The following is a 25,877-nucleotide window of genomic DNA, read 5'->3' on the forward strand; positions in this document are numbered from 1 at the left end:
CGTGCGCACTTTGCAGAAAATTGAACTTCCGCATTGTTGAGAGAAAGGAAAACAGCTGAAGAGTGGCAATCTATTCTGCCACCTGATCAGCTGGGTTTTGGAAGCAAAAATATAGGTAAGTATAATGCAGGGGCGGGCGGGCGGGCCGGCCCTCTTCAAAGAAAGAGAGAAACGGTTCACTCATAGCTGAAAGTCAGAGCAAACGGTTCTCCCGAACCGGTCCAAACCGGTAGAATCCCACCACTGATCTCATGAAACAATAAGAGGTTGATTCTACTCAATATATTCCTAATTTGTTGCTACTGGCAAGGAAAAACCATGGTTCCAATTCCATCTTCCACACGACTATACAGTAGTGGCCAAAACTGTGGAAACCTTTTGGGAAAAGTGTATTTTCTAAAACTAGCTAATAACGCCACTTTTTTTTTGGAGTAGTACCATAAAATTATATATCAATGGAAAGCTAATTTAATCAAGAATGTAATGCAATAACTTTTATGAAGGATTTGCTATTAGAATAGCAGTTACAGTATAAAGAAGAAAAGTGAACGACGTAGAAAAAACGAGATATACAAGAAATATCACTATAGAAAAAACAAGATATACAAAAATTATCATGTCAGTTAATACTTTGTTGGGTAACCTTTAGCATGAATTACGGCCTTACAATGTCTTCCCATGGAGTGAACCAAGTCTTTTAGTTTTGCAGCTGTTATAATGTGAAACCAAGATTGAATGATTGCTTCTATTAACTGAGTTTTATTGCTGGGTCTCTTCTGACTAACAAATTTCTTTAGTTGGCTCCATAGATTTTCAATTGGGTTAAGGCCTGGGCTATTCCCAGGCCATTCCAGCAGTGGAATATGATTATCTTGAAACTCAAAAAAAAAAAAAAGTGGTGTTATTAGCCATCAAAACTCAAAAATACACTTTTCCCAAAAGGTTTCCACAATTTTGGCCACTACTATACTGTCACCTTCATTGTCAGTCCAGGCTTTACAGAAGGCAAACCATCTCTAGAAGATGTTCTCTTCTTCAGATTCCCTAGAATTAAAGGAGCTTCCAGGGCATCAAAGGAGTAATTCAACATGTCTGGAGAACACCAGATTGCAAAAGACGGTCAAGAGCATTATTGCAATATTAACAAATGAACGTTGTGCCTCTCAATACTCCTTACCAAGTTGGAAGTCGAAATAGAGTTAATTTACCATAGCAGAAGGTTGTCTTAGCTTGTATTACTCATATTACAGATGGGAAATGCTTGAGAAGTAGAAAAGTGGCTGCCAAGCTGTCTAGTCCTTCGAGTGGTTGTTACAGCTGGCCTACAAACAGATCTGGCTTTCTGGAGCTATTATCTGTATTCCTGAGTATTTCAGATGCATTAATATCTGTGTTGAAAATTCCTACCATCTTGGTTGGTATGAATTGCAGGATGGAAACTATGATTGGAAATAGCATTAAACTTAAGTGAGCAGCAACACTGGCTGGGTGATGTTTGCTTATTTATTCAATTTTGATAGCCACTCATTTCACATATCGTGACAATGACTGGCTCACAATTGTTAAAACAGCACCAAAGAACAATATGAAAATTGCAAATAAAAACAGCCAAAAAAAAGTATATAGCCATGCTTAGAACCAAGTTAAAAACCAATGAATATAATCATTCGCAAAGGCACAATCCATAACTTTCAATGCAAACATTGAAGAGAGCTTGTAGGTGGCCAGATTCCCTCAAGAAGGATGGCGAAACCATATCTTCAGAGCCTTCAAAACAGCTGTAAAGTCATGTCCAATCTAATCCTCAGAGGTATGATATTCAAAAGGGTGAACATCATGACAAAGGCTCTCTCCCATTTATACAATGCCTCTTCCATTGAACCTTCTGGATCTAAAGGGATAAAACTAGGGAGAAGCAGTTTCTCCAACAACCCACTGCCATGTCATATAACGCTTTATAGATCAAGTGAGGTACTAATACCAATCTATAAAGCCCTAGTAAGACCACACCTAGAGTACTGCATCCAGTTTTGGTCACCACACTATAAAAAAGATGTTGAGACTCTAGAAAAAGTGCAGAGAAAATAGCAACCAGGATGATTAGAGGACTGGAGACTAAAAATATGAAGAGCGGTTACAGGAACTGGGCATGGCTAGTCTAGTGAAGAGAAGGATCAGGGGAGACATGATAGCAGTCTTCCAATATTTGAGGGGCTGCCACAGAGAGGAAGGGGTCAAATTATTTTCTAAAGCACCTGCAGGTCAGACAAGGAATAATGGATGGAAACTGATCAATCAGAGATGGAAATAAGGAGACATTTTCTGACAGAGAACAATCAACCAAAGGAACAGAAGTTGCCCTCAGAAGTTGTGGGAGCTTCATCACTGGAGGCTTTCAAGAAGAGATTGGACTGCCATTTGTCAGAAATGGTGTAGGGTCTCCTGCTTGGGTGGGGGGTTGGACTAGATGACCTACAAGGTCCCTTCCAACTCATTATTAGCACATTAAATGGCATCCAGAACCATACCGGTAACCAAAGTAGCTCAAAGAGTGGAGATATTATATGCACTAATCAAGGAACACACATAACTGCCCATGCAAACTGCAGTAGTTTTGGTACATATTTGCTGCATTACCATGTGTTTAGTACTTGAAATGCAAAGAAGCAGGAGATATGAATACAGTATGCTGTTAATTCCCTTCTTCTAGAAACTAGGTTTGATTGTCATCAATCAATCAATACACACCTAACTTTATTTAATGAACATGTGGCTATCCTATGGTTAATGTATTTCACACTATTGTGAATTTATGCAGCCTAGGCTAAGAGAGATTTTACACGTAAAACTGATAACTGTGGCATACAATAGAAAGCTTAGTGTATAAGTGAAGGGAATGAAATTATTACAGCAAGTCTCAGGTTTTCTGAGTCAATGGGGAAGGTTGATTCACTTAACAACCGGGTTACTAACTTATCAACTGTAGTAATTCACTTAACAACTGTGGCAAGAAAGGTTGTAAAATGGAGAAGAACTCACTTAACACATGTCTCACTTAACAACAGAAATTTTGAGCTCAATTGTGGTCATGCAGGACTGCTTGTAGATTGGTCTCTGGTCCTTCTACCCGTACCAGTCCGTGTTTTCACTTTGGACCACAAGACGTAGAACAAATGTGCACATCAAAGCATTTGTGCTGAGCTTTTTCACAAGCCTGATCTGGAATGGCTGCAGAAGCAGGCATCAAACCAAATGATAATCCATGGCTCTGCCAACCTTTCAGTAAACTGAAATACCACACGAGGCTGCCAAACTCTGACTGCTCAGCAAATCCATCACAAACTAACTGATATCTTAAAGAAATTAGAAAAGCCTAAGAATGAAGCCAAAAGGATGTTTAGTGGTTAATGTAGCCAGAGACAAAGGAAAGTTTAATGCTGCAAAGATATGTATATACCATTGAAAGGTGGAATGTCAGAACTATGAATCAAGGCAAACTTAATGTTGGTAGGACCAAAATGTCAAGGCTGAACATTGACATTCTAGGAACCAGCAAATTGAAATGGACTGGAATTGCTTAGTACATATTTGAGAAACGACCAATCCTCTTTTGCAGACAAGAAAATCATAAAAGAAATGGAGAAGCAATCATTTTTAATAAAAGTCTACGATCAGATACAACACAAATGAGTGATAAATGACCCCAGTTCCCTAATCCCAATCATTATTGCAGTGATATATGTCTATTATCTAACCACAGATAAATACAAAATAGAAGTCAGATAAAACATGCTTGTGATAAGAAACTGGAATGCTAAAATGAGAAATAAAATAGCATCTTGAATAAAAGGAAATGTTGGTTTTAGTGTACAAAATAAATTAGGAGACAGACAAATAGAGTTATACTGAGAAATCTATCGAAAGTACCAAAAGAGGAATGCAGATGAAAAATCTGTAATACAGATGACTATACATCCATCATTAAATGGACAGTTCCAAAATCAGCTTGACTATAGACTCCGCCAGTAAAGATGGAGAAACTCTATTTAGTTAACAAAAATAATGTTGGATGATTACTGCTGATCAGATTATGAATGCCTTACAAAATTATAACTCATAATTGCTATACTCAAGAAAAACAAATACAGCTGTCAGTTGACATATCAACAAAATATGATCTTAGACATACGCCAGATGATTATGTGGTGAAAGTAAAATACGTTTATTTCATTAGATTTTATCAATAAATTTGCTGAATTTATTCAGAAGTCTGAACTGTAATTCATGACATCATTAAAAATTAAGCAAAGAAAAAAATATCCCAAATGCAAAAAAACACAAGAAAGCTGAAATTTCTATCTAGTGATACTTAGAAATTATTTGAAGAACCGAAGAAGCAAGAAGAAAGGCAACAGAGCGGGGGGAAAGGTCGGCAAGAGTAAGAAAAGAAGGAAATACATCTAAATATGCAATGCAAATATTTATTTATAAAAATTACAAAGATCAAAGGAACCTTTTGATGTGAAGAGAGGCAAAAGAAGAAACAAAGAAGGCAAAGGTCTACTGGAAAAAAAGGAGCTAAAAAGAAGAGATGTGCAAATATTTGAAAGAACTATACAAAAAAAAAAAATCCGAAATCAATAATACACCACAAAGTTGCATCATAGAACAAGTCGGAATGTGCCGTTAAATATACCCTAAAATATTGCCAACAGCAATTGCAGAAGTTAATGAAATGCCATGATAAGATGATGTAGTTGAAAGTGGTATTGTAAGCAGCTATAGAAAAAGAGTGCTGACAGGAGACTGGAAAAGATAAATTTATATTCCAATAAAAAAAAAGGTAAACAATGCTCAAAGAACTAAAGAATAACACTTATTCTGCAAGCTAACACATTTATGTGAACAAGCTAGACCTGGATGAGGCAAAAGTCCAGGAAAGATCAGGTGTAGGACACGTGTCCATGGCCAACTCACCACAGCCAACTTGCTCTGGCCAACTGGCCTGACCAACTTGCCACAGTCAATTCACCAAGGGACAACTCTCTGCAGCCAACTTGATACAGGCCAACTCACTGCGGGACAATTCAATGCTGTTTTAATTGTTTCATTCAGTTACTTTTATTATTGGTGACCACATTTTCATCAAAATTATTATAACTTTTGTATTTCTGAATTATTTATTTATTTATTTATTTATTTGTTTGTTTGTTTGTTTGTTTGTTTGTTTGTTTGTTTGTTTATTGGTTCGATTTATATGCCACCCTTTTTGGGAGACTCAGGGCGGCTTACAATGCGTTAAGCAATAGCCTTCATACTTTTGTATATACCTGCTTAGTAGGGCTTTCGGGGTCCCCCCAGTGGTGTTCTTTTTTATACAAAGTCAGCTTATTGCCCCCACAAACCGGGTCCACATTTTACCTACCTCGAAAAGATGGAAGGCTGAGTCAACCTTGAGCCTGGTGAGATTTGAACTTGCAGTAATTGCAGGCAGCTGGTGTTACTTAACAGTGCTTTAGTCTGCTGCACCACCAAGGCTCTTTATTATTATTGGCCACAGTTCCATTGAAACTGTAACTTTTGTATTTGTTGAATTGTCCCCTGGCAAGTTGGCCATGATGAGTTGGCCATGGTCAACTCACAAGAACATATGGGTTAAACAAGAACATATGGATTGAATAATGAGAAATGCAAGGTACCTTAAAACAGACACTTGTTTTTCATTTTTATTGTATTTTATTTATTGTGTTTATTTTACTGACTGTAATAACAGCTCAGATCATGTAGCATAGTCTTTTTAAAATATGTGTGTGCTAGGCCATCTCACCTGCCTGAGGAAGAAATTGTATGATGGTTCCAGTTAGACTGGAATATAGATTCAAAAATGTGGAAGTTGTGCCCTAAGGTTGCATACTATCACTTCATTTTTTAAAGTTGGATGTACCATATATAATGATAAAAGCTGGATTAAAAGGAATAGGAATTATAAATAAAATTAAAATTGTTAGAAGAAAGATAAAGCATATCTTCTTATATGCTGATAATACTATTTTGATGGCTGAAAGTGAGAAAGCTTTAAATAATCTCTTACTAAATATGAAAAAATACCCAATATCCAGTCTGCTACTCAGAATTTTTAAATTTCTGTTAAGATTATGTCAGCAGGCAATGGCAATCCAATACAATAGGCACAGAAGAAGTTAAAAGAGTAACAGATTCTCTCTTTCTGATGCAAAACTTTCCATGGATCATGACCGTAGCCATGAAATAAAGAGATGGAACCTCCTTGGGAGAAAGACTGTAAAAGTTCCAAATAAAATATCAAACAATAGAATCAAGTTGACAAAAATGGTTCTCATTACTAAGTTTGCTAAGAAAATCCACCTTGCTACTTTCACCTGCGCTGGAGTAGATGGTTAGTTGACATTCTCTTTGTTGTTTGAGCAGGACAATTTTATATCACTCTGTGAAGTGTACCCCAAATTTTCAGGTACAGACTGGAAATAAGTTATTTGTATAGAAAAAGAGGAGGAAGAGGAGGAGGAATTCTACCGGTTTGGACAGTTTGGGCGAACCGGTAGCTCCGATGATCAGCTGGGAGCAAACCGGTTTGCTCCGACGATCAAATGGGCCCACCCACCTGCCCCTGCGTTTTACTGAGCTATACCTTCTCAGCTGATTCACGTGGCAGAGCGGATTGCTGCACCTCAGCTGTGTTACTTCCCAGCAGTAAGGCAGAAGGTAAGTTTTTGTAAAACTGTGCACGTGTGCACAGCAATACAATAATCCCTGTATTGTCACTCTCTTTAGAATTATACACTTTTTCTACAGTTTGATCTGTCTTTTATCTTTTATTCGTTTCTGTTTTCTGTTTCTAAACTGTCAAAGTCTTGGCTTTTTCTTCATCTTTTCAGCTTGTTGGCTCCTGGCTGCATCTTTTAACATTTTTCCTCTCCTAAATCTTGGTTCCATGTGAGGAAAATGGCTTGAAGGACTTTTCCCTCATGCCAGTCTGAAGAGGGAAGAGAAAAACACCTCATTTTTTAGTTAGCATGTGATCACCGAACCAGTTGTTAAACTGGCAGGATCCCACCACTGGAAAGAGGAGGAGAAGGAGGAGAAGAAGGAGAAAGAGTAGAAGGAGGAGGAGGAGGAGGAGAAAGAATAATGGAGAACTTTCTTTGAGGATAGATGAAACTTTTATTAAAATATAGCTGAGCAGAGGGAACGCCATCCTGAAAGCAGTGAAAGAAGCGGTTGAATGGAGAGATCAAGGGGATACTGCAGAATTATAGTTCTGTACCATCTGAATTATTGCATGGATTTGCCTTCGTACATGTTTAACAGCAAAAATCATAAATTCCAACCCGCTGGCATTTTCTCCCAAACATCACATCCAATAAGGAACTTCTTATCTCTCTCAACAGTCTGCTGCACCAGATAATTACAGTGCTGTAATATTTATGAAGCCTGCCTTTCAGCCAAAGCACTTAGCAAGGCTTAATTGAGATTCATAATGCCCTTGCAGAGTCAGTGCTAGGATTTAACATGTGAGAACATATGACATGAAAAAAACCCATCTTTTTATGGGGCACTGAGTGGGTTTTTGTTGCTGCCTTTATCGATTTGCCTACCTTGCAAGAGTAGCCAACATTTTTGTGTTTTCAAACGAGCTGAATGGATTGATTGGTGTGATTTAAAGGACCATTTCTAAGGAGAAGCAGCATGCAATGAAGTCATCACACATTAAGGTTGTCATTTGCAACACAAGTCTCTGTTATCTGGTTGATTTCTCAGATAAACCAAGAACACCTTGTAGCAGTGGTGAAATCCAATTTTTTTTTACAACCGTGTGGGCGTGGCTTGGTGGGTGTAGTGTGGCTTGGTGGGTGTGACAGGGGAAGGATACTGCAAAATCTCCATTCCCTCCCCACTCCTGGGGGAAGGATATTGCAAAATCTCCATTTCCACCCCACTCTGGGACAGCCAGAGGTGGTATTTGCCAATTCTCCAAACTGCTCAAAATTTCCGCTACCGGTTCTCCAGAACCTGTCAGAACCTGCTGGATTTCACCCTTGCCTTGTACCAAAAGATGTTTTATCTTGGACGGTTCTTTGGGTTTTTGTATCTCCTTTCAAGGGTTGGGGAAGTGACTTTTCTTTTACAAAAAAAATCTGAAAAGAATTTCAAAGGAGAAAAACACACCTCCACCAACAGTAGCAGGGCAAACTACTGTATCTACAAACAGGGAGCAGACCCCATACTAATACTGATGATATTACCTAGTTCAGTGATGGCAAAACTATGGCATGTGTGCCTCTCTGTGGGCACGCGAGCCGTCACCCCAGCTCAGCTCCGCTTCACATGTGCACGCGCCTACCACCGGACAGCTGGTTTTCAAGTCTCTGCTGTGCATGTGGGGGGGCGCATGTGCACGTGTGGGCTAGGCATATGTGTGGGGGGGCACATGCGGGGGCCCACCAGTGCATGTGCGTGTGAGCATGGCACATGCACAGGGGCTGCATGAGCATTGCATTTTGAAGGTTTGGACCCACACTTTAAGCACTCGGTCCAGAAAAGGTTAACCATCACTGACGTAGTTGGATAGTGAAATGTCGGCCAGAAAGTACCCAAGCTCAGACAGCACCAAGGATTCCATAATTCAACCCTGAGCTACATGTATTATTTTTTATTGCAATTATATTCTATGAAAGTCAACTCCAATATATTCTCATTTCTTTCCATTCTATATCTTTAATATATTGATACATTGCTGATCTCTATATTCTGTTGTCTTAATCCCTGTATTGTCACTCTCTTTAGATTTATACACTTTTTCTACACGTTTGATCTGTCTTTTATCTTTTATTCGTTTCTGTTTTCTGTTTCTAAACTGTCAAAGTCTTGGCTTTTTCTTCACCTTCTCAGCTTGTTGGCTCCTGGCTGCATCTTTTAACATTTTTCCTCTCCTAAATCTTGGTTCCATGTGAGGAAAATGGCTTGAAGGACTTTTCCCTCATGCCAGTCTGAAGAGGGAAGAGAAAAACACCTCATTTTTTCAGTTATCTTTGCTTCTTTTTTCTCTGGATGCCTCTTTCTCAGCAGGGTTCCCTATCTTTTAGTTTGCTTATTTACTTTGACTCCTGGGTTTTGGCTCTTTTATTCACGCAGAGGTCCCAGAAACCATCTTGTGTTCCATTCTCATACCCTTCTGTCTGAGGGAAAGACAAGAAGCAATGAGTGGAAATCAAGGAGAGAAGCAACCTAGAACTAAGGAGAAATTTCCTGACAGTTAATAATAGAATAGAATAGAATAGAATAGAATCGAATCGAATCGAATCGAATCGAATCGAATCGAATCGAATAGAATAGAATAGAATAGAATAGAATTTTTATTGGCCAAGTGTGATTGGACACACAAGGAATTTGTCTTAGTGCATAAGATCTCAGTGTACATAAAAGATACGTTCATCAAGAATCATAAGGTACAATACTTAATGATAGTCATGGGGTACAAATAAGCAATCAGGAAACAATATCAATATAAATCGTAAGGATACAAGCAACAAAATTACAGTCATACAGTCATAAGTGGAAAGAGATGGGTGGTGGGAATGATGAGAAGATTAATTGTAGTTCAGATTTAGTAACTAGTTTGACAGCGTTGAGGGAATTTTTGTTTAGCAGAGTGATGGAATTCGGGAAAAACTGTTCTTGTGTCTAGTTGTTCTGATGTGCAGTGCTCTATAGTATAGTATCATTTTGAGGGTAGGAGTTGAAACAATTTATGTCCAGGATGTGAGGGGTCTGTAAATATTTTCACAGCCCTCTTTTTGACTCATGCAGTATACAGGTTCTCAGTGGAAGGCAGGTTGGTAGCAATTGTTTTTAGAACAATTAATCAGTGGAAGAACTTGCCTCCAGAAGTTGTGAATGCTCCAACACTGGAAGTTTTTAAGAAGATATTGGACAACCATTTGTCTGAAGTGGTGTAGGGTTTCCTGCCTGAGCAGGGGGTTGGACTAGAAGACCTCCAAGGTCCCTTCCAACTGTTCTGCTTCATCATTAAGATCTTTCCAATCAGCCTCCATGTTTCCAGGGTCTTTCTCCCAGCTTGGAACTGAACCAGATAGATATTTCTTCCCATACCAGTATTCCTTTGCCTGAGTAGCCAATGCTGAGAATTCTGGGAATTGAAGTCCACATGTCTGAAGGGTTCCAAGGTTGGAAGTGCATTTTCTGGAGTCCAAATGGATTGTGTTTGTTAGGGCTAATGGGAATTGTGGTCCAATAATCAGTAACAAACCAGATGAGGAAAGGCCTTAAAGTTCTGATCCTATAAGAGGCTCAGTGGTAAGATAAGAATTCATTATTTCTCTGCTGTCCAAAAAATTGGCCTAAGAAGTTGACTGGAGTATCACATATTAACTCAACACAATTTGAGTGTATATTGTCAGATACACCTAATTCATACACCCTTACAGAGATGCTAATTTTCTCTCTATTTCCCACAAAATTTCTACTCTCTGACATCTGCTGCAAAGGCTTCTGAACATGCAAATTGGCAAGAAAAAACCCCCATGCATCTTAAAAATGATAACGATAAAAATAATAATCCAAATCAAATAGGATTAATGCAGTGTCTAAAATCTAAGTAGATCATAAAAGCAATCATTTTAAAATAAAGCCATACCAGGAAAGCCACAAGTCATTCCATCCTGTTTCTCTTTCTTTCTCTCTGCCTCTGGAGTATAGTCCCTTAAAGGTCACAATCTCTCTACTTCAGCTTCTTCTTAATATCATTCAATCCCCCCTTTTAAAAGGTCACAAATAGGATCTTCAAGAAAAAAATATCTTCCTTTTTCAGCAATGCAGACAAATGAAGAAACAGAGGAGTGGAAAAAAGATAATGGAATTCATTCTGCCCCCAGGACTCTTCCATTCAAACCTAACATGGTGGGAAAGAAGTTAGTTTTAGTGCTTGACATAATTTAGAAACCGGCATCTACAGTACATCGAGGAAGATTTTCAATCATTCAGGTCATAGTTGTCCCTGTTCACGTCAGAGTGTATTCATGAACTCGATTAGGGCATAGCAACAGGTCAGCCAATGAGGGCTGTTTGGTAACTGAAACATAGTATTTGTTGTATGGGTCCATAAGAAACAGTTTGGAGCCTGGATGTGGCTTAACTGTTCTGTATATAAGCTTGAGGGCACTAGCTTCTCCCTTCTTCCCCCTCCATTTTGCTCTTCTCCATTTTGCCTTTTCCATTTTGTGCTGTACATTTTCTTATGTAGTTGAATCCTGCAGAATTATTTAATTGTGTCTGATTGTGTGTGCTGCCCAAACACTTCAGAAGTTCAGAAGGCCACTGGACTTTCTTGGGGTTTTTTTTTTTCCTTGAAAATGTTTCACTTCTCATCCAAGTTCTCATCCAACTTCTTCAGTTCTGGCTGAATGGTGGGGAATACAAGGAATAATGTTCTTTGAAGTCATCTGATTATTAGCCCTCTGAAGGTTGGTTGTCAACTCTTTGAGAGTCATTGAGGCCACTTGGGGTTTATCTGAACCCTCACAGTCACCTGAATCAGAGTACAAATGGGTATGGAACCTTCTTGGTACTGCTGAAAGGATTGTTGAGTCCACTCCAGTTGTGGTATTCAGCCGGTTCTATCTGGTCTGGGCGAATCAGTAGTGGCGGCGGGAGGCTCTGCCCACCCTGATGTAATCACATCCTGTTTTTGACGCTCTGCACATGCACACATAATCACAGTTGTGAACCGGTAGCGAAGGTAACTGAATACCACCCCTGGCCCCACACTAATGTACTGAAGAAACAATCATGAACAGAATGAAACAGGATATGAATCTTGCTAACTCCCAGTGAATTACCGCATTCTGCCTTAGGATCTGGGGTTTGGCCAAATCCAGTGAATGAGTTACCAGATTTCCATTTTTATATTTGCAAGAAGTGTCCTTTAAATATGGTCACTGATATCACACCTCCTATTCTTCTTGCTATATTTTATGCTACTGTAAGCTTATTGAAAAAAAGTTATCTGAAGAATGAGGTGCCTGAAGTGATAATATCCCCAAAGTCTGCAGTTAATGAGGCATAATCTCTTACTTGAGTTAAATTAATCCATTTGAAACATTAAACTTCATACTTCCTTCTATGCAGCTGCATAGATTCTTGGTGTCATTCAAATTCAATTTATGGGGGAGAACCTTTTTTTAAAATTTAATCTAAATGCTTCAGGGTTTGCCAGCTGCCCATAACCCCTGGTAATCTGAAGTAGCTTGCTTTATTAATTCTTCTGAAATTAGTTAAATTTTTATGGTTCAGGTTTAGAAGCAAAATAACAACAGCCCCCAGAACCATATGACTCTAAGGAAGAAATGGAGAGAATCTGGAGGCAATGTAACTGAGATAAAAAGTTAAGGTAAAGGTTCTGCTAAACTGCCAACCTTCTGATTGACAAGCTCAGCGTCTTAGCAATTGAGCATCCCTGAGATATGACTATGCAAAAGTGTGATACTATGGATTGTCATGCAAAGACAAGATTATTATTTCATTAAACTCATGGGGCAAGTATCATCCAAGTCCACAAAAAAGAAGCTTATTCTGCCATCAGGACAAAAAAGGATATCCTGTTTGCTGATTGGTTTGATACAACATACTTCCAACGAAATAATAGGGAAAACACTATAAGCTGGGCAATTCTTTTTAAGAATGTTTTATTGATGCACTAAAAAAAAATCCTTTGAAAAGTTGTTTATTCACAGATTATGTACCGTAGTCATTCTCAGAATACTCTTCATTATTTTTATCAGTAGGATCTTGGTCAGGCTCAAATATATATTTCACAAACTAATATGAATGGTAGAACTTTATACTCTGCAGGATATTTTTGTTTGGTCATTTTATTGTTTTATGGCTATAGTTTCTAGTTAGTGGTTTTTATTGCTGTTGAGAGTCAGCCTGAATTGTTTAACATGGGTGGCCATGCAAAACTTTTCAATAAATAAATAAATAATAATGCCAAATGTTTTAAAAATAAAAAATTAAAAAGTCAGGTGAGACAGATAGTTTTATTGGTACTCATTGACTTCATATGGCTACTACATATTAAACCTAGGAGTTTAAAACAAATCCAAAAGGACATCGTGCCCTAAGTGCCTAAAGCCACTCTCTGAGGGAAATGGGGAGTTAAAAAAATCTGAAATATAAGTAAGTAAGTAAGTAAGTAAGGAAGGAAGGAAGGAAGGAAGGAAGGAAGGAAGTAAGGAATATTTCTTAGATTTTTCAGGTTGACTAATTTCAAGTATTCAAGGCAGTTTACAAGGCAAGTTAAAAACTATAACATAACAATAAAGGCATAAAATAGCAAACTTTTGTCCAAAGAATACAAAAAGGAAAATAGTATTAGTGTCTTATGGTATTCATAAAATCTGACAGCGGAGGTTCTCCTGAAAATGTCAGAAGTTTTTCAGCCTTCTTGAAGGATGGCAAGCTCCACGTGGATCCTTGAAGGAATGCTACATTAGTGGATCAATGACACTGTTCAATGTCTCAAGCTAATTTCAAATTCCCACAAAATTACATCTCCGACTTCTAACAATAAGTCTGCAGAAGAAGGAGTGGCAGAACCTGGGCCAGAGTTAAAGAAGGGATCAGCCTAGAATCCCTATGTTGTCACAAGTGAACTAACTCTCACCCCCCCCCACTTGAAATCCATTGACCCTTATCTAATTGCAAGCAGGTGATGACCATTAGTTGAGAAGATTCCTATACATCAGCTGTATAGTAATAAATCCGTTTAATTGGACCTTCACATATGGATCTGGTCTTTCCGGCATGACAAAATGTACTGATTAGGAAGAAAAAGATTACAGAAAAGAAGATGATAAAAAAGAGTAATTCTACTTTTCTTCCTTCATTGCTTTTTCTTTTTTTCTTTTACTCTGATCTCCGTATGCAACTCTAAATAAATTATCCCAGAGAAGGTAGCCCTCAATAAAAAGAGCTTTCCATCACCTCAAAAAATATGTGCAGTTCCGTGTTAATAAACTAAAATGAGCAAACTAACCAAGGTAACATGGTATCACTGCAGGAAAAGGGAACTTTGGAAAATTAAAATGCAAATGATCTGCACATTATAGGGATAAAAGTTTGAGAGACACAGTGAAAAGAAAGGTATTGGGTGCAAATATAGAAAAAAAACCCAAACTAACAGCAACAGACACAGTCACCAATTTTAGTAGTGACAATGAAAATATTGAATTATTGAGTAGTTTCTCCCCTTTGGAATCAACTTTTAACAACAAAGGAAGAAATATGCCAGACTATCACATGGTAGAAATGAAGACATTGGAAAAAAAATATTCAGATGCTGTGATGTGTCTGTATCTACAAAGATCAGAGTGGTACAGACAATGGCTTTTCCTATGAAGCTATAGAAATGAAAATTATAAGCAGGATAGAAAGTGTATTTATGCTTTTGAACTTTGAGGTTGTATAGAAGTCTTGAGATTACAATGGAGAACCAAGACAAAAAAAGAATTGGATAATTGAACAAATTAACCCAGAGTTCCCTCACTTAAAGTTACAGGCTGAAATTAACACATTATGCAAACTCCTAGCACTCTGGAGTAGTTTACAATGCTGGGAAAGGCATAAAGAAATTAAAAAAAAGAGGAGAACAAGCAGCAGGGTAGATGAACTTAGTTTAAGCAGCAATGGAAACACCATTGGAAGATTTGAAGGTCCAGTTTGGGGAGAAAATATCCTGGAGGGGAGGGAAAAACAACCAAACAATACCAACTTGATGGTATATAATCATGATCTCGTTCAGTTTTTCGTTCTTTTTCAACAATAAACTTATTTAATCCTTTTTTGTGTTACTGCAATATGTAATAAAATGCAATGCACACAATCAGCAAATTGTGTGATCGTAGGGCACATCCAGTGATGGGTTTCAATTTTTTTTCCTTCTGGTTCTGTGGGTGTGGCATGGCTTGGTGGGCGTGGCTTGGTGGGCATGGCAGGGGAAGGATACTGTAAAATCTCCATTTCCACCCCATTCCAGGAAAAGGATACTGCAAAATCCCCATTTCCTCCCAATCAGTTGGGACTTGGAGGCAGAGAATAGATGGGGACAGGGCCAGTCAGAATTTTTACTTCCGGTTCTCCAAACTACTCAAAATTTCCACTACCGGTTCTCCAGAACTGGTCAGAACCTGTTGAAACCCATCTCTGGGCACATCACAGATTAGATGAAATCAGTCTTTAAAACATTAATCCACTTTAAAAAAAGCAGTCTATGTGTGCTCCTTGATTTATATATTTATCTGCTGCCTTTCAGAACAAAAGTTGTCCCAGAATTATAAGACAAAAACGCAGACAAAGCAAAATAATTAAAAACTCAATAGAGTAAGAACAGAGTCGATTACCCCTCAATATTTTCAATCCATATGTATTATGAATTATTCTAATGCTAATATTGGCTGGAATACTCACATGTCTACTAGAATCCATTCTTAGAACACAATGGTATAGATTTATTTTTCTGACGTGAGCTCAAAACGATAGTTTTCATCTATAAAATCTAAAATGTATCGAAGCCAGTTTTATTGTAAGATGCCTAGAGTCGTTTCACAGAGTGAGAGATTGGCGGCATATGAATTTAATAAATAAAAATGTAAGTTGCATTGTGTCGAAAATCTCCTATTCTTATATGAGCCCAAATAAATCTGAAACTTTCAAAGAAGTATATGGGCAGGTGGACCTATCCATCATTGTTATTCCTAGGCTACTACTATATCACTGCTATCATTAGTATGCTGCTTGCTATACTCTGCCTGTTTGTCAATGGCACTGCTAACATAGGTAGAGCATCAGCGGTGGATTCCACATATTCTTACTACCGGTTCCCCCCCCCTTGCGTGCGCCTTCCGTACATGCACCCAGCTCAAAAATGTGGCTAAATAGGATGGCATTACATCCGGGCAGGCACAGTCGCTGCTACCGGTTCGCCCAAACTGGTATGAACCGGCTGAATACCACCTCTGTAGAGCATGCAATCTAAATATAGAGCCAAATGGAGCTCTAAGGCTAGATGCAAGTATTTCCTGGCACTGCTTTTTTAAATATAATATTTCTTATATATGATGCAATCTATAAATAGTCAGGTTCCTATTATCCTGAGATACACCACAGGAGGTGCCATTCTCATTATGATGGAAGCACTTTTGAGTTTCCATGTGTTGGCACTAGCTCTATCCATCATCACCAGCACTGACCAACCCAAAGATATTTAGAACATTTCAAAGAGTAGGATTGATGCACAGGGATGGCTCAGCTCAAATAGGAAGTATTGATATACTCCTTCCTCGCAGGAAATATTTAATAGTTAGACTACATGGGAGGAGTCTGCAATCCAATAGTTTACCACAAGTGGGTAAGTTCTGAGGGGTCCTTGGTGCTTCCTTGGGCTTGGTTGTTTTCTTGCAGATGTTTCATTATCTAAGTAGGTAACATCATCGGTGTTAGAAAGGAATGGGGTTTGAGAGCAAACACTACTACCCACTAGCACTGATGATATTTCCTACTTGAGTAATGAACTGTCTGCAAGGAAATAACTAAGCTCGGAGAATACTAAGGACCTCACAGTTCAACCCTGAGCTACAAATATTCCCTTCTAGGAGTAAGCTCCAGGTCAAACTATACACAGATGTGTATAACATGAGGCATGATTATTTCTCTCTAATGAAAGTGAAACCCAAAGTCCACATATTCTAATGTAGTGTTCAGCAAACTCCTTTCAATAATTCAAACTGTGCCAAAAGAGGGGGGGATTGTGTTTTCTGTTCCAGGTGGCCCCTCTGTACTTTCTTCAAGTTCAACAGAACCATTACAGGTATCCAATCAATCAATCAATCAATCAGAATAGAGCTAGAAGGGACCTTGGAGGTCTTCTAGTCCAACCCCAAATTCAAGCAGGAGACCCTATACCATTTCAGACAGATATCTGTCCAGTCTTTCCTTAAAAACCTCCAGTGAGGAAGCACCTATGACTTCTAAAAGCAAGCTGTTCCATTGTTCTCACTATTAGGAAGTTTCTCCTTAATTCCAGGTTGCTTCTCTCCTTGACTAGTTTCCATCCATTGTTTCTTGTTCTGCCCTCCAGTGCTATGGAAAATAAATTGACCCCCTCTTCTTTGTGGGAGACCCACCAAAACTCAATAATAAATTAAGAGTTGTTAACCTAATCTTGTGAAGTTTCTTCTCCGGTAATATTGAACTGCAAACTAGGGCATTGCTAGACCAATTCTTGAATATAACTCATCTGTCTGGAACCCACACTGCATATCGGACATTAATACAATTGAGAGAGTCCAGAGATAATTCATGAGAAAAGTCCTCCACTCCTCTGCTCACAACAGAATACCTTATCCCACCAGGCTTGAAATTTTGGGTTTAGACAACTTAGAACTATGCCGCCTTTGGTCTGACCTAAACATAGTGCACAAAATTACCTGCTACAATGTCCTACCTGTCAATGACTACTTCAGCTTCAACCACAACAAAACCTGGTCTACCTCAGCATGTGGCAGGGAGCATACTGCATCCCTTTCGCCTTTCAGCTCCAATCCAGGAGCCCTCAAGCAGTTGCATTCACAACAAACCATTTTATACCAAATTTATATTTCGCTGATAAAGAAATAAAGAGAGACTAGTATAGATCTATTTCAAGCTATTTAGCTCTCATCAGCTAGCCATACTTGGATTCGAACTTGGGCTGCCTGCATGTTCAAATCGAAAAATCCAAGTTCGAATCCAAGTAAGGGTATTGCTAGCTGATGAGAGCTAAATAGCTTGAAATAGACCTATACTAGTCTCCCTTTATTTCTTTATCAGCGAAATATAGATAGATAGATAGATAGATAGATAGATAGATAGATAGATAGATAGATATAGATATAGATAATATAGATATAGATATAGATATAGATATATATCATAAGTTCAATCATAAGTTAATAAATAATAAACACTCAAATAAATCCCCTTAATATTATTCCACTCAAAACATAAGATGTGAATGGAAGATTGAGGAAGCCTTACTTGTCTTCCTCCAGATCTCTGTCTATTATTCAACTGATTTGTATGCTCTAACAGACTGGTGGCTTGGGAACCATTCAAAGCTAGACATGAGTTAGCGCTGGATCTCCTTCTGAAATTCTTCTCCTCATAAGATCAGCTGAGAACACAGGGGTGCTTAGATCACATCATTTCCAGTTTTTCAAACACTACCTCGCTGATGTTTGCTTAGATTGTCTAACCCTATTTCCTTGGCAGGCACCTTTTGAAAAAATACCTTTCATGTAGTAGACTGAAATATACTAAAGGACTTCTCTGTATGAAAGAAAGAGGAAGAAAAGAGGAAGCAGGCTTGTTTGGCATTGGAAATTATACCTGAGGTCTCTTGGGAATCTTAGTAATGTCATGATTTTATGAATTTTTTTCCTCCATAATTTCAGCGGAGAGTTTCAGCATCTAGGAAATAACCCACCAAAAGGTATTCCAACAAAGGAGCTAAGAAGCAAGATAACTGCCTGCAAATATTCAGAAGGGCCTCTCAAAATAGAGTCGAAGAAATAGAGCTTTTAAAATAGATTGAGGCAAAACAGATTTTTGAAGTTGCCATAGCAGTTATATTTCAAAAGAAAAAGAAAGATTTGAAGAGCCTGACCTTTGAATTCTGAAAGGCTTTTATAGGGAAACTTTGAAAAATATAAACCCTGCTCCTTCTAGTTTCTTTTTTGGCTCTCAGAAAATTGAGCTCAAAATGCGATTCCTAGGAACATACCAAAGTCAACCTTAATTGTAATGTCATGTAGGCAATGATATCATTCAAGACAACTAAACTTCTCCTTTTTAAAACTAAGGAACAAAAAAAGAGAGTTTTATATGACATTATGAATAGTGACAGTTTTTCCTATTTAAATTTTCTTATTAATAAAAAAAGATGACTAAATTTGACTAATAGTGACGAAGATATATAGGAAAAACCTGTTAAAATGCAGTCTTTTCTAAACAATAGAATGTACTTTAAAAAAATAAATAGCAATATCAAATAAATTGCTCTGGCACACAGATTATTAATTTTGATTTTTCAGATGGGAGTGGAAATAGTATAGTGGCATTAAGAGATAAATTAATGTGTGTGCATGTGTGGTTTTTTTGTAAAAAAACATCTAGATGGCAGCTTCACCATAATCACAATTTATTACCATCTTTGCTAGCTTCCTACAACCACATTCAATGGGAAAGCTGGCAGTGAGGCCACAAATGGCACATGATGTCCTTGCTTAATGACACATGATGATTCAATTAATAAGGCAATCAGAACTGCTGGAATTTTTGTGAATAAGTGGCATAGTCACATACATGATACTTTACAACCACGTTATTTAATGATGGAATTTCTGGTCTCAATTACCATCATTAAGTGATGACTACCTATATAGGTTTTCATGAGCACAAGGCAAATATGCTTGGTCAAATAAATTTAAATTCCTCCCAGGATTTAATTAGTTATTGATTCCAATTGTAGAACTCAGAGATTGTCAGAGGAGAAAATATAGAATTTTTTAATATTGTTCTAGTTATGTTTATTGTAGCATAACTTGTCATTTACTGTAAATTGTGGTTTCAGTGAACTGTTAGGAAATTAGTTGCCGCTCATCTCCCTCATTGTTTGGATATATTTCTTGGTTTGGGCTTAAGGAAAAAAATGCTTCACCCCCAGTTACTGTTGTACTGTTATTGTTGAGTGTATCCCATTAGGACTGCAGAGACAGAAAATATGCTGGGAAAGAGGAGCACAAACAAACAAGCAAATAAATAGATGTTTTCACCTTGTGTATATTGTACACACTATATACAAATCATACACCTATTTCTGAATTTATATACTTGGATACAGGTCTACACTGAAGACTAAACATGCATCATGACAAGGATATGGTAAATGAAACTCATATCTACATGTTACAGTTCTTGTCATGTCGCGAGCATGGTGGCGCAGTGGTTAGAGTGCAGTACTGCAGGCTACTTCTGCTGACTGCCGGCTGCCTGCAATTTGGCATTTCAAATCTCACCATGCTCAAGGTAGACTCAGCCTTCCATCCTTCTAAGAGTTCAGTAAAATAAGGACCCAGATTGTTGGGGGCAATATACTGACTCTGTAAACCGCTTAGAAGGGCTGTAAAGCATGGTGAAGCAGTATATAAATCTAAGTACTATTGCTATAGTGCATTCCTAAAACACATATTTCCAGATCTAATTGCCAACACTTTAATTAGCATATATTTCATGAAAAATATCAAGCACTGAGACTACTGATATGAAGTAACACAGACCGTTACATATTTCGTTTCAAATATGCAACAAAACCCCAGGCAAAATTAGCTCAGTGCATGTGATTTAGCATAAAAAAAAAATCTGTTACATTATTTGGAGATTTCATTTAGGAAAGCTGTATAAAACACACTAAAAGCTCCTTATTTTTTTGTGCAGGTGGATAAAGGCCACTGTAGCTGAAAGGAACTATTACATACCAGATGGGCTTGGAATGGGACAACTCATGATGGCCAACTTGCCACGGGACAATTCAACAGTTCAATTTAATTATTTAAAATAATTAAAACATGTATTTTACATGTCCACATTTCACATTTGCCATTCACATTTCACTTTGTCCCTTCTTTAGCATCCTTTCTTTAATTATACCATTCCCCCATTTCTTCAATATTAGTGTAACTCTTGTTAGTTGTCCTGTGGCGAGTTGGCTGTAGCAAGTTGGCCTAGTTCTGTAGCATTTGTTTTATGGAATGGAAAAAGTAACTTTTTTTTTTAAACTGTGGATCTTGAATGTTTGCTTCAAAGTTTATTTTTCAATATATTAGTAAGATGTCAAGGTTCTCCAAGATTCTTCCTTGTTTTTGCTTTACCAAAGCCAACCCTACTGGCATATAAATTAATGGCTCAGTCAGAGTAACTTTTGTGCTTCTGAAATGTAAATTTGAGACTAATGAATTAATGGTCTTATTTAGAGGATTTAATTTCCTCCCCAGCCAACACAGACTTTTCCATTATAAGGTGCCAAATAAATGGTGATTCATTAAGGCAGCTAGCCGACAATGGCACCTTCGTTTACAGAACACTCAGAGACAGAAATATAACTTGGCAAAATCTCCCTCCCATAAAATGGGCCATAATTAGCATGGTTGAACAGAGTTCACACATGCTCTCAAAAATCTCAGAATGTTTGAATTCCAATTTGGCATCACAACCTAAATATTTAAATCTGCTTTCCTTGTTTATTCAAGATTCCAGTCAGCATCCTCCAGCAAGCCCAGAAAAAAAAAAAAAAAAAAAGAAGTACTTCTGATTTGTTTCTGTGCCAAGTCAGAACATTAGTTGTAACTGATTGAAGAAATGAAGATTGCATGAAGGATATGCAATAAGATGGCTTTTGAGAATGGCCAAGTGTTTATTCCAGATGATCACTATAAATGTCCTATTTTATTTCTTTTTATAGATATTGCTAGTAGCTAGAGTACAAGAGTGCACTAGGCTTCAGATATCCTCCAAATGAAGACGTTCAAAAGAAAGCTGGAAAAAAAATACAATTACAAAAGGAACTCAGTTAACAGAAATAGGACACAGGTAGATATTTATTTGAGATCTCTATTTATTTGAAATATCTTTTTAGCCCTTCCTTTAAATAACAAGAGATACAGTGTTAATATTCTTACAGGTTTATTATTTTATTACACTTGTTTACTTACAGCTTATTTTTAATGATTTTTTTTTTTGCTTTTTTATGATTTTCTTTTTAAAAAAGAAATCCAATTAACATTAGAATATGGAGAGATCAGGAATTCTAATCCTGCATTGGGCACAAAGCTAACCAAGTGACTTTGGGTAGTCACTTTTTTCTAATGTGAAGGAGGAGGGCAGTGGCAAACAACTATCAAAATCTTGTCAAGAAAACTGAAGGACTAGTTCTGGCTGTCACCAGTCAAGACCACAAAAAAGAGAAAAGGAGAGGAGAGGAGAGGGGAGGGGAGGGGAGGGGAGGGGAGGGGAGGGGAGGGGAGGGGAGGGGAGAGGAGAGGAGAGGAGAGGAGGAGAGAAGAGAAGAGAAGAGAAGAGAAGAGAAGAGAAGAGAAGAGAAGAGATATTTATTTTTTTAAAAAAAATGTTACACTATAAATAGCAATAACCTGTCTTCAAATATCAATATAATGGAACACAGAGAAAGTTGCAAGTCCAGGTTTCTGGACTTCAGTTCCCAGAATTCTCCTCAATGGCCATAGTGGCTGGGAAATTCTGGGATTTGAAGTTCCCATGGCTGAAAGTGGCCATGGCTGGAAACAACACTTTTTAAAAAATGGAAAATTGCCTGAGGCTACCAGCCTGTGTAGACCAGTGGACAGTACAAGACTAAATAATCTGAACTCCTATCAGGCAACTTATTATGTTTCTACAGGTATTCTTACAAATGTGTTCTTTGCTTCTTCTCCCCTATAAGCTTTGTGAGAAATGTTGGACAATCTATCCCCTACTCTATTAAGTTCCAAATAATAAGTTTTCTATCATCTCCAACAAACAATATAATTTGGTATAGATTATTGCTTTTTTCTATTAATATAGTTCAGCAGGAACTTTTTTTATATAGCAATTGAATACGGTTCACATATTCTTATCTTGCAACTGCTTCTATTGAGATCTTTTTTCATTGTGTTTTAGAAGAGAAATGATGGGTGGATTCAACAACCCTGATGGCATCACTTTTTCCACTTCTCATTGGTATTACAAAGAAGAATTTCCCCCCTCTTATTTCTTATTGCAATTCTGTTGCTCTAAATCAAAGGAGAAAATTGTTGTCTTATTAGGGTTATTAGAACCGCAGTGGCGCAATGATTAGAATGCAGTACTGCAGATTACTTCTGCTGACAGTTCGATTCTCACCGGCTCAAGGTTGACTCAACCTTCCATCCTTCCAAGGTCGGTAAAATAAGGACCCAGATTGTTGGGGAAAATATGCTGACTCTGTAAACTGCTTAGAGAGAGCTAAGATGAAGTGCTATGGTTCCTTTCTTAAAGTTCCTAATTTCAGAAGTGAGTTTTCCTTTTCTGTTTTCTCTAAGAAATATTATCTTGAGGATCTGATACCCAATTATTTAATATCATGGCATGTTGATTTTATCATGGATTTTATAGCTATCCATAAGCATTTCAGGGTTTAAATGTTTATGAGTCACTTATCATGACTGCATGACTGTAACCTTGTTGCTTGTATCCTTACAATTTATATTGACTGTTTCCTAATATGACTTGATTGCTTATTTGTACCCTATGACTATCATTAAGTGTTGTACCTTATGATTCTTGACAACGAATCATTTCTTTTATGTACACTGAGAGCAGATGCACAAAGACAAATTCCTTGTGTGTCCAATCACACTTGGCCAATAAAGAATTCTATTCCATTCTATTCTTATCATTTTCAGCCATTATTTTTGGAACTGTCCTGAAAACTTATATAATGCCAGTTAAATTTGAATTGTCATATCAAACCTACTGCATATTAGAAATACCATACAAGGAAATACTCACCTTTTTAACTTCAGTTGCTAGTTGCTGAACAGAAGGAGATGCTATGGAGTATAAAATGCCATTGCCTTTTATTGGATCATGGAGATTCACATATGCCACAGCATTCCTCTGGAGAACTTTCCTAAGGTCCTAAAACGCAAACATGATTAATAAGCCAGATCCTAATTAAGGACCTGCATTCTTGTTGTAGTCCTTTGAAATGTAGGAAAAGGGGAACACAAGCCATGTTTTTTCCACCTACTTCAATTCCCCACGTAACATTTAATTCAATTTTTATAGAATATCATTTTAGGAACTTGAAAGGAAGTCTTTATTTAATTTCTCTCTTGTGGGGTTATAATTCTATTTCTCAAATGAACAAAATGAAAAATGAGGCCAGAAGAATTTAAGAACGACTACAGTTCTAAGCAGCAAATCTAAACATTACATTCTCTGAAATAATAGGAAGTCTGTTTTGTTTTTTTGGAAAAAAATGAATGCTCCTGTTCCACATCAAACTTCAAATATAAGAATTAGCAAACAAAGTGCTTGATATTTCCAACCAGGCTCCAATACTGCAGATGTGAATGGCATCGTTTCTCCAAGGTTGTTATTTTGTTATCTTTTTAAAAGCAAAGGCATATTTCAATTATTTCCCATTGCCTACCTAGTAATGAAGTATTTGTTCCATGAAGAGGTTCTTTGCGTTGAGCAAAAAGGAGTATAACACAATTACGTTTGATACAAGGATGATTTGAAGTGGAACTAAGGAAATTTTGCTCTCAGGCAGTTGTAAGAATCCTTTTGATACCTGGTTGCAACCAGTTCCCTCTTTCCATATTTTTCACAGCTTATTGTAAGCCCATAATTCAGTTAGAAGAATAAGGTTTTGGTAATGCTTTCACACTCAGGCCCAAGAATATCTGCACACTTTCTAGGTAACTTCAAATTCAGAGCCGTCCAGCTTTATTGTAGCTGGCAGGTCTTTAAAATCCTGCCATTAGAATGTGCAAACTAAGCAGAAAGTGTGTCTTTTGTGATGTTATTAATTTATAAAGTATCTACTTAGAAAAAGCAATCCCTGCCAATAGGGCAAAAGGGAAAGAAAAGTGTTCGGTTTATAGTTGTAAATTTTCTTTAAATCCCAATGAAAATATGCACCTACTGTGTTTCCTAAGATATTCCTTTGTCATTGTCAGACCAGGACTTGGTTTCTATCGTACTGCCTGGAGACTGGATCCATTATATTGAAATTCCCCTGGTGAATGATGGATCCAGAGAGGTTTCCGAATGAGATGGGATTGTCCGTGTTGGTCTGAATTATGGTCTAGTTCATAGCCTTGGTTGCCACCTGGAACAAGGTGGCAAATGAAGCCTTTGGACTGGATTGCACTTATCTGACCTCTCTTGTTGTGTGGATCCCATCATTCCCTGTGGCTTATAATGAATTGAAGAAGAAAAAAGTAAGGTTCTACATTTAGGTAAGAAAAACAAAATGCACAGGTACAGTATATGTGGTACCTTGCTCAATAGTAGTAACTGTGAGAGGGATCTTGGAGTCCTAGTGGACAACCATTTAAATATGAGCCAGCAGTGTGCAGCAGCTGCCAAAAAAACCAACACAGTTCTAGGCTGCATAAACAGAGGAATAGAATCAAGATCACGTGAAGTGTTAATACCACTTTATAATGCCTTGGTAAGGAAGGTCACACTTGGAATACTGAACTCCCTTTTGGTCGCCACGATGTAAAAAAGATGTGGAGACTCTAGAAAGGATGCAGAGAAGAGCAACAAAGATGATTAGGGGACTGGAGGCTAAAACATATAAAGAACGGTTGCAGGAACTGGGTATGTCTAGTTTAATGAAAAGAAGGACTAGGGGTGACATGATAGCAGTGTTCCAATATCTCAGGGGCTGCCACAAAGAAGAGGGAGTCAAGCTATTCTCCAAAACCCGAGGGCAGGAAAAGAAGCAATGGGTGGAAACTAATCAAGGAGAGAAGCAACTTAGAACTAAGGAGAAATTTCCTGACAGTTAGAACAATTAATTAGTGGAACAACTTCCTTCCAGAAGTTGTGAATGCTCCAACACTGTAAGATGCTGGACAACCATTTGTCTGAAGTTGTGTAGGGTTTCCTGCCTAAGCAGGGGTTTGGACTAGAAGACCTCCAAGATCCCTTCCAACTCTGTTATTCTATAAGAT

General features: G+C 37.7%; 1 protein-coding gene across 5 annotated transcripts in view; it reads right to left on the reverse strand.

Moving 5' to 3' along the window:
• NAALADL2 (N-acetylated alpha-linked acidic dipeptidase like 2) overlaps positions 1 to 25,877 on the reverse strand; it is a 934,597-nt gene that overhangs the window by 194,394 nt on the left and 714,326 nt on the right. For all 5 annotated transcript variants that reach the window (XM_087872505.1, XM_087872507.1, XM_087872506.1 and 2 more), the window contains one exon: positions 23,695 to 23,823. In XM_087872505.1, the coding sequence (XP_087728631.1) occupies positions 23,695 to 23,823 (129 nt within the window). The remainder of the gene's footprint in view (positions 1 to 23,694; positions 23,824 to 25,877) is intronic.

The sequence above is a fragment of the Pantherophis guttatus genome, chromosome 6 (genome assembly GCF_059756535.1).
Source record: "Pantherophis guttatus breed Tessera chromosome 6, ASM5975653v1, whole genome shotgun sequence".
In the NCBI taxonomy this organism is placed as follows: Eukaryota; Metazoa; Chordata; class Lepidosauria; order Squamata; family Colubridae; genus Pantherophis; species Pantherophis guttatus.